Below are 9,779 nucleotides of genomic sequence, written 5' to 3' on the forward strand. Positions count from 1 at the left end.
ATTAATAGGAAGATTGGTTTTCTTTCTCAAAAAAAGGAAGATTGGTTTGTTTTAATTCATTTTTCTACTGGATCGAATCTCAAGGCTTTTTGGAACAAGTAACATAAAATCATTTATTAAAATAAATAAAAAAATAGAACATCACATTTTTTTTTAAGAAAGAACATCACATTAAAAGTGTCCGTTTATCTATTTATATATATATATATATATATATATATATATATATATATATATATATATATATATATATATATATATTTATGAAAGTTAATGACTAACAAATGCAAATACTAATAAAATTTAGATGCCAAGAGGAATAACTAAACTTCGACTTTCTATATCCCATATTAATAGGAAGATTGGTTTTCTTTCTCAAAAAAAGGAAGATTGGTTTGTTTTAATTCATTTTTCTACTGGATCGAATCTCAAGGCTTTTTGGAACAAGTAACATAAAATCATTTATTAAAATAAATAAAAAAATAGAACATCACATTTTTTTTTAAGAAAGAACATCACATTAAAAGTGTCCGTTTATCTATTTATATATATATATATATATATATATATATATATATATATATATATATATATATATATATATATATTTATGAAAGTTAATGACTAACAAAGATACAATATTGTCCCTTCTTAATTATCTGACGCATAAGCGTATTTTAACATTTTTGTGTTTTCTGTAACAAAAGATGATATTTAGAAGAGAGAGAAAATAACCGTCAAAAGATTGAAATTATTTTGTAACAAAATATCCCTTTTATATAGTTGTATATAAACAAACTAAATTATTATTTTTTATATGATTTTATTACAAACAAACACAAAATAAATTTTTTCTTTTTATAAAATATCCAAAAAAATATCTAAATTATTGAATGTCAAAATCATTTTTATATTAACCCTAACAAATGGTCCCCATGATGTTTTTTTTTATGAGATGAGATTGTTTGTTATATAACTTAAAAAACCACGATAAAGAGGATTGTATCAATTTATTATAGTTTTTTTTTTAACTATGATCTACGAAATTCTAAAAACAGCTTCAGTTAAAAAGTTATTAAGTGCAGCCTTTCGAAAAAATATCAGATACGTGATGTGCGCACCAACTTAACAAAAAAAAACATATTAGATTTTTTTAGAGGGGGAAGAAAATAACTATACAAAAAAAAAAAGGAAAGAGAGAAGAATATGATATTTGTATTAAGTTCTTCAAGGTCACTTTACAATGAAACATGAATCCTATTTATAGAAAACACAAAACTTGTAAGTTACAACTTACAAGTATATGAATAATCTCACTGGTAACTCAGAATAGGGAAAAATGGAGTTCTCTCTTCTCTCTCCTCAACGGCTTTTTTCGGTGACTTAAACTTTGCTCCGATGCAGTTCTAGCATGTGATTTTCATCGTTTCTGGTTCGATCTCTCTTACTCCCTAGTTGATTTACTCTCTTTCCTTCAAGCTTTGTTGATTTTTCTGGGTTCTCGCCTCTTATGGGTTGTTCATTCCGGCTCCGGTGAGGATCTAGGGTGGTTTGTCTCTGTGTTCCAGGGCAGATCTGGGGTATCTTGCTCTAGTTGGTGCTCGCCATCTTTGGTTTTGGTCAACCTACTTGCTTTTCTTGCCCAGCTGGATACGGCGGCGCCGGTGCCGGTGCCGGAAAATTCCTCCAAAACCTTTGCTCAAGTTGTGGTCGAGAAGGATTCTCCACCGATTCAACTTCCTCCTCGTGTCGTTTCTGGAGACATTGTTCGTGTTAAGATCTCTCCTAAGGGTTACGCTATTGGTATGAACAAATGCAGTACCCATCTTCATGGTCGAATGTCACTGCAGAGAAATGATGCTCCTCTCACCACGCAATTGCTTAGCAACAAGCTTTCTAGTCTCTGGTCTTCTCTTATCAATTGGAGTGTTACTCCTCTTGGAAGAGGGTGCTTTGAATTTCAATTCTATTCTGTTGAGGACATGAGGAAGGTTCTTGCTCAAGGAGTGATAAATCTGAAATCTGGAATTTTAAGGTTTTTTCGCTGGACACAGGACTTCAAAAGACAATCGCAAACTCAGACTCACACTCAGATCTGGATCAGACTTATGCACTTTCCCCAAGAATATTGGAGCAACCAAACTCTTTTTGAAATTGCTTCGGGTGTGGGGAGTCCTCTGATTATTGATGAAGCTATGAAATCCAGACTTTTTGGAATCTATGCCCGGGTTTTGGTGGACGTGGATATGTCAGGCAAGCTGTTTGATTCGGAGTTGGTATAGAGGGAAGGCTATGTTTTCCCAGTGGAAATTCAATATGAGCGACAACCTTTGTTTTGCTCTAACTGCAAGTGCCTAGGTCATTCCCTCCCACAATGCAAGCGGCTTCAAGGTAGAATGGATCAAGATGTTCCTGCTCCAGTTACCAGAAAATCAGGAAAATCTCATGTCCCACAGGTTGCATCTGATGTGACTCAGGATAAACACGGGAAGGTTGGCTTTGTTAAGGACTCCCTGCCTAACACTGCTCCCACATGTTCCTCTATTCCAGCTGCTCCCAATTCAATTCCTTCTCCTAAAGAGGTGCCTTCAATCGAAGAGACTCATCCCTGGAAGAATGTTGGGTCTGCTATAGGTACTCTATCAAATAGGGCTGAGTTACAATCCAAAGAACATGAAGTTGCAGTGTTCTCTACTTTGGTCCCAGAGGCACAAGATGATTTGGTTGGCCAAAATGTTTTGCTTCAAAATTCCTTTGATATTCTGAACCTTGAAAAGGAAGGGAACCCAGGTGAGGCCTTGCTATAGGACATAGACGTCTTAGAAGTCTCTGATAGTCTTGATGCTACAACAGAAAACTCTGAGAATGTCTCTGATGAGGTTGTTTCTTCAGTCCCTACCTCTATTGGTCATACTGATGAGCATTTGGAGATGAATGTTGGGAATTTGTCGTTCCCCACCATTCCTCACCCCTCATCTCTGCAGGATGACACATCTGGGAGGCTGTCTTTCCCCAGCGTCGTCCATGTGTCCCCTAGCAAGGTTGTGGACCCTGTAGTGCTCCAAGCTTGGGCCAGCACGCCTGTCCTCACCCCTTTAGCTGCTCCCATTACACTTGAAGGGGGAAAATTCTCTCTGATAAGCAGCATGACAAAGCCCCTCTTATTCCAGGTCACTGTGTTTCTAATCCTGCTATAGATCAAAGTGTGAAAATTTTAAAAAAGTTCTAGTGTGACTATGAAGAAGATTCAGAGGATCTCTTGACTGATTGTGCCACATCTGAGGGTGATGTGGCAGGAAAATATGATGGGATACACCGCAAGTGCACGGTTTATCGATGTAGTAATAAAAAGAGTTTCGTTCCAACAGGGAGTTGTTCAATTCAATTAACTTCTAGAGAATGATTAGAAGAAGATTCAGTTGAAAAAGGTTTGATTTTTAACGGAAGAAAATAATAATAAAAAGAGTCTTGGGATTATTGGTTCATCATAATGACGAATCCTTCACAAACAAACCCTAAACCTCTAACTTTATATTTGATCTACTTTCTAAAGACCAGTTTCTCTTTAGCCTATCACATCTCCTTTCGGTCCCAGTGAGTGTGTTCCTCTAACAGACACGCCTATTCTCATGGTTGATTGTTATTAGAATTCTTGAAGAACGAAACTTTATGTGTCTCAAGGTTCACTAGACTATTATCATGTTTCGCAACCCTTGTCTAATTTTACTTGTTCCAATATTAAAAATTCATCTTTCGATCCTTCGCCTAATATTTGTGATGATGACTTAACGATTACTAATCCCTCCGCGTTCACTTCCTAGCATAGTAATTGCTAATTCATTATAAAAACGGTAAAATTAGATTAGAAAGTAGATGTATATAATACTAGGGTTTATAGTTTGGTTTGATTAGGATTACGTCATTAGAATTATCCAACAATCCCAAGACAAGGAGAGTCTACTCACTCATGTTCATCGTAGGCATGGAGAAGAAGAAGAAAAGCATAAAAGTAAAATAACAAGAAAGTAAAGGAAAAGAAAAGAACTTTTATTAAGAAAGACAATTGTCACTTATTGAATTTCAAGAATAAAAGATGAATGGTAATGATAGCTAGCTACTCTATTTATAGTCTTATTGTCGACTTAAAACCTAAGCAACTATTCACTAGAATGTTCCATAAGAAACCACGGGCTTTTTAGTCAAAACAGGCAGCTAGTTCTTGAAGCAAAAGCAGCAAAAGATGGCCTGGAAGGTGGCACGGCCGTCCCAAGCTTCTGACTTTGGAGGATCATATTTTTGTCTTCAATCTTCGTATTTTTCACCCGAATTAGTTCCTAATCCTCTTTCTTCTACTCCAAGACTCAATCTATCAAACATTTGTTCCTAAAATATAATAATATGCAATTGAAGTAAAATAGCTCAAAAAGGAAATAATACATAAATAAAATAAACTTAAATCTAAATAAAACGAAACTAAATATTATATAAAAATAACTAATTATTGACTCATCAAACTCCCCCACACTTGAATCTTTGCTTGTCCTCAAGCAAAAGGCATAAACATAGCAGCAACAAAAGATTAGCATATGACAATTCAATTGAAAACTTATGTCTCCTCTAAGGCTTTAACTCAATGTACACTAATCACAACTTCAAGTATTCCTTGTGAACCTATTCAATCCAACAAAAAGTTTCAAGTGAGTGTGTGTGTGTAGTCCAACCCTTTTCTTGCTCCTGTATAAGACAGATATTATGAGGAACAGGTTCTAACCTTAACACTAAAGTAACCGAGAAAAGTCCTTTCTTCATTTCATATAGGAGAGGTGGGAATTAGTTAGAATTAATTTGAAAATTTAAATACTTGGGGCTTGCAGATGCTTAGGGGATATCAATTCTCATAGGAAGTCCATGAGGGGGTATCCTTTCCTCCTAGATTCCATGATCACCCTAAGTAGTGCTACAAATTAATCATCTCCACGTAGGAAGTCAGCGAGGGGGTATCCTTTCCTCCATGTGTTGATGAATTATTTCCTCTATTTAGAGGGATTTATAGAACTTAAGTTCAGTTTAGAGAAGCATCACCACACGTAGGAAGTCAGCGAGGGGGTATCCTTTCCTCCATGTGTTGGTGATATTGCTTCCCGCCCCTTCTTGGTTTAACACATTATAACACAATATAGCACATTATTCCCCACACAAGCTTATACTTCTTTTACTCTGAATACTTTTAAGGGTCTAAGTTACCATTAAAGTTAGAATGTGTTCCTTAAAACACCTACTCATACACTTGCTCAAGGATTGCAACTAAGTGCTTTTCTCATTGGAGAATTTTCACTATAAAACATGATGTGGGTATAGAAAGAACACTATAAACACAAGAAATCACTTTCATGTACAAGAAACGACCATTTGGAAGAGACAACAAAAAATTTATGTCATAATTTTCAATAAAAACAAGCTACTTAATCATGCCTTTCGCAATTAAACAAAACAAAAGAATAAAGTTCAAGGGAGTTTGGAACACTTCGACTCAAGACACTTTATTAGCCCCCCCCCCCCCCCCCCCCCCCCCTCCCCACACACTTAGGAGAAGCATTGTCCTCAATGTTAAGGGAAGAAGAAGAAGGAGTAGAAGAGAAGAGAGAAAGAGGGAAGCTCACAGTTTGCTGAAGAAAACAAAAAAAAATGAACTCTGGAGGTCTATCAGGTTGGCACGGCCGTGCCACTATGCCACTTTTTTGCTTCTTGTATGTTCGATATAGGCACGGTCGTGCCACTGCAGGCACGGTCCGTGCCACCTCTCTAGTTGTCCGTCTTCAATTTTTCTTGCATTCTTCTCAGATATTATGACAATTACCTACAAAACAAAGGGAAATAACAGGAAATAAAGCAATTAAATGCGTGGGTTTCCTCCCACGAAGCGCTCTTTTACCGTCACTAGCTTGACAAAAAGGGAGATAGATCCTCAAGGATAGTCATCAAGGGCCAAGACGGCCTCTTCTTCAACAGCTTCAACTGCATTGTACACCTTTAATCTTTGTCCATTAACTTTGAATGGTCCGGTCTTTTCTGAAAAAATTTCAATTGCCCCATAGGGGTAGACCTTGCGAACTTTGAATGGACCAGACCACCTTGACCTTAACTTACCTGGAAAAAGCCTCATCCAAGAGTTAAAGAGCAGAACAAGAACATCGCTTTTGAAGTCCTTTTTGATGATGTTCTTGTCATACCATTTTTTTGTTCTTTCTTTGTAAATACGAACATTCTCAAAAGCATCTATTCTAAGTTCTTCTAACTCAATTAGTTGAAGTTTTCTATTTTTACCAGCTAAATTTGGGTCCAAGTTGAGGCTCCTTATTGCCCAATAAGCCTTGTGCTCAAGTTCTACCGGAAGGTGACAAGGTTTCCCATAAATTAGATTAAACGGAGTCATTCCAATAGGAGTTTTGTAAGCCGTCCGATAGGCCCAAAGAGCATCATCAAGCTTACTAGACCAATCTTTTCTAGAATTTGAAACAGTCTTTTCAAGAATAGCTTTAATTTGTCTATTTGAGACCTCAACTTGTCCACTTGTTTGTGGGTGGTAGGGCGTTGCAATTTTGTGTTTCACTCCATACTTTTGTAAAAGTTTTTCAAAATGTTTAGAGATGAAGTGAGACCCTCCATCGCTTATTACAACCCTTGGCACTCCAAACCTTGGAAAGATAATTTTTTTTTTTTGAATAATTTCATGACTACATGTGCATCATTAGTGGGGGGGTCCCGCTGATATATGTGGTTTTTCCTATGGATCTCTGCCGTTCACTTATCTTGGGGTCCCGCTGTTCAAAGGCAAACTGAAGGCTACTTATTTTAGAGCTATTGTGGACAGGATTAAAATTAAGTTGGCTAGTTGGAAAGGTCTTTTACTCTCTATTATGGGCAGAGTCCAACTCATCAATTCTGTCATTAGTAGTATGCTTATTTACTCCTTTCATGTTTATGCGTGGCCCCCAACCCTGCTTAAACAACTCACTATTATGGTTAAGAACTTTTTTTGGAGTGGTAATATAACTCAAAGGAAGATCTACACTGTGGCCTGGAAGAATATTTGTAAGCATCGTTTTACTGGAGGTCTTGACGTCAGGGACCCAACCATGGTAAATAAAGCCTCTATGATTCATTAGTGCTGGAAGCTTGTGGCCTAGCAAGAACAGTGGGCCTGCATGTGCAGAGCGAGGTTTCTCAGACAGGGCAAACCGGTGTCTTATGGTTTTCTTCTTCCAATTGGTCTGCTTTGAAATCTCACATCGGCACTAATAATCAAACCACAACTTGGAGGATTGGGGATGGGTCTTCTGTGCTCTTTTGGCTTGATAGATGGCTTGACAAGCCACTTGTTGACGCTTTAGGCATCCCTGCTTGCTTTCATGAGCCTCTATAGATGAAAGTGGGGGATTATATCAGGGCTGGATCTTGGAATCTGCCTGATATTCTAATTGATATGTCCCCTCTTGTAGCTCAACAAATCTGGAACTATAATATACCTTTTGAACCTTCTTGTGACACTTTACACTGGACTAAGGCTAATGATGGAGTTTTGACGAGTAAATTAGCTTACTCCCACTTATCTGGCTCTGATACGCGCTTGCAGTGGTGCAAGCTTATCTGGAATAAATTTGTTCCTCCCTCTCGGTCCTTCATTATGTGGCGTATAGCTCACAATAAGATGCCAACAGATGATAACTTGAACAAAAGGGGATGTTGCATTGTCTCTAGGTGCTGTTTCTGCAACACTCATGAGGAAACTACAGACCACTTGTTCTTTGGCTGCGTTGTAACAGCCAAACTGTGGCAGTGGCTTAGCAATGGCACATGCCAGCATTTACAGACAGACAGTTGGTCCAATTTGGTTATGAGTTGTACTGGTAGATGGAGTCCTATGACTCAGGAGATTATGATATATGTAGTCATGCATATTGTTTGGAGTATTTGGATTGAGAGGAATAATTTGTGTTTTCAGGACAAACTCCTTCCTATTGCCAGCTTAATTCACCATGTTGTGGCTGAAGTTAAATGCAGCTACGCTTGCTCCACTAGTGTCAGTCATTCTTCCATGTCTGACTATCAGGTTTTGCATCTGTTTTTGTTACCTATGCAAGTTCCTAGGTCGGTTATTACTTCTGAATTTCGTTGGACTCCCCCTAGGGAGAGAACTATAAAGATTAATGTTGATGATTCTGCTATTGGCAACCCCCCTGCTGCCTCTATTGGGGTTGTGTTCCGTACTAACAATGCTAAATTATTTCTTGGAGGCTTTGTTCACAATATTGGAAATGTCACATCTGTTTCAATGGAACTTTGTGCTGCTATGTTTGCTATTGAAAAAGCTATATCCAAGAATTGGTCTAGCATCTGGATAGAAACGGATTCTACTTTAGTTACTAAGGCCTTTCATCATAGTTTGCTGGTGCCTTGGGGCATTAGAAATAGGTGGAATAATTGTATGCTTTTAGCTAGTTCCATTTCCTGTAAGTGCACCCATATACATAGAGAAGGGAATCAGGTAGCCGATGCTTTAGCCAAAATTGGACAAAGCTTGGCGCCTTACACTTCTCAATGGTGGGACACCCCCCCCCCCCCCCCCCCCCCCCCCCCCCGGTTTTGTTTCATTGAACTCATTAGGGATAGTAGTGGACAACCTTTCCAAAGGCTAACTATGATGTAATTTGGTGGCCCAGGCCCTCTCCTGGTTTTATATCATTCTTTACTTTATAAAAAAAAACTATACAAAAAAAAACAAATCATTTTATATAGTTTTTTATTTTTGAGGGAATCATTTTATATAGTTTTTTATTTTTGAGGGAATCATTTTATATAGTTGTATATAAATAAATTAAAGTTTTTTTTTAAATAAAGTGATTGTTATTAGAATAAACAAACACAAATTTTTTTGTTTTGACAAAAAAAAATTCTTCAAAAAAACGTAACTTGCATATTTGGACAAAAATCAGACGGGTAGTTGTGTTAATAGTGTAAATGGTGTTATGGTCAAACAAAAATTATTGCTTAAGTGGTGTGAAAATAAGCCAAGCAACATGGTCGTGCATTTTTCTCTCTTCCTTTTCTCTCTCTCTTGTGAGCCGTCACCAAATTAAAACTCAAGTTTTTTTCTCCTTCATCCAACAAGGATGGATGGTTTAGGTTCAATTTTTCCCCAAAAACACACCGTTAACTCGTTTTTATCTTTTCCTTTTATCGAAATAAGTGATTTTCACATCTATTTCGTTTTTTTCTTTCGTGATGTCGTCGTTTTAGTGTGACATTGTTTTATTCGTCGTCTTTGTGCGGCGTTGTTTGTCTATTTTGTTTCATTTAGGTATTTATTTTGTTCAAATTGTCAAATCAGCTTCGATCACATGCAGATCCAATCAATGACTTTGGCGTTGTCAACGTTGCAGATCCGAAGACATGGATATTCTGGAAACTTTAATATAGTCATATATGTAGGATTTTCTAATTTGTCGTTTTATGCTATTAACATGGATGTTGTGAGTTTGTTCGCAGATTCATCCTGTTTGTTTTTACCGAATATGCATTGTACATGCACTCTATAAAGTTGAATGAATGAATATCATTTATGTTTAGTCAAAATACACGGTCGTGCATTTCTTGGTCAATATGTTTCGTAATAATAAGGATTATTTCTATTAATTTCTCCCTCTTTCCTTCATCACTCTTTATTTTGAACATTCATGGAATATTTTATTTTTATCTATCAGATTTGTTTTTTATTTTGT

The 9,779-nt window shown here is 36.9% G+C and overlaps 2 protein-coding genes across 2 annotated transcripts; one reads left to right on the top strand and one right to left on the bottom strand.

The window, feature by feature from the left end:
* Positions 1 to 5,965: 5,965 nt before the first annotated feature.
* LOC146906727 (uncharacterized) lies at positions 5,966 to 6,433 on the bottom strand. Its single transcript, XM_085728943.1, has 2 exons — positions 6,259 to 6,433; positions 5,966 to 6,147 (listed from the first exon to the last, which is right to left on the bottom strand). The coding sequence occupies exons 1-2, from the start codon at positions 6,431 to 6,433 to the stop codon at positions 5,966 to 5,968; spliced, it is 357 nt and encodes a 118-aa protein (XP_085585069.1).
* Positions 6,434 to 7,423: 990 nt separating this feature from the next.
* LOC146906728 (uncharacterized) lies at positions 7,424 to 9,472 on the top strand. The gene is made up of 2 exons (XM_085728944.1): positions 7,424 to 8,545; positions 9,389 to 9,472. Exons 1-2 carry the CDS (start codon positions 7,424 to 7,426, stop codon positions 9,470 to 9,472), a joined length of 1,206 nt encoding a protein of 401 aa, XP_085585070.1.
* Positions 9,473 to 9,779: the final 307 nt, after the last annotated feature.

This window comes from Medicago sativa, chromosome 7 (genome assembly GCF_051527215.1).
Source record: "Medicago sativa cultivar Bolivia chromosome 7, Bolivia_mono, whole genome shotgun sequence".
Classification (NCBI taxonomy): domain Eukaryota; kingdom Viridiplantae; phylum Streptophyta; class Magnoliopsida; order Fabales; family Fabaceae; genus Medicago; species Medicago sativa.

Coding starts and splice junctions, on each gene's coding strand:
- LOC146906727 (XM_085728943.1), bottom strand. CDS start 6,433: ATGACTCCGTTTAATCTAATTTATGGGAAACCTTGTCACCTTCCGGTA. Junction 6,148..6,258: donor AGATGCTTTTGAGAATGTTC/GTATTTACAAAG, acceptor GGCTTTTTCCAG/GTAAGTTAAGGTCAAGGTGG.
- LOC146906728 (XM_085728944.1), top strand. CDS start 7,424: ATGAAAGTGGGGGATTATATCAGGGCTGGATCTTGGAATCTGCCTGAT. Junction 8,546..9,388: donor TACATAGAGAAGGGAATCAG/GTAGCCGATGCT, acceptor TTGTCAAATCAG/CTTCGATCACATGCAGATCC.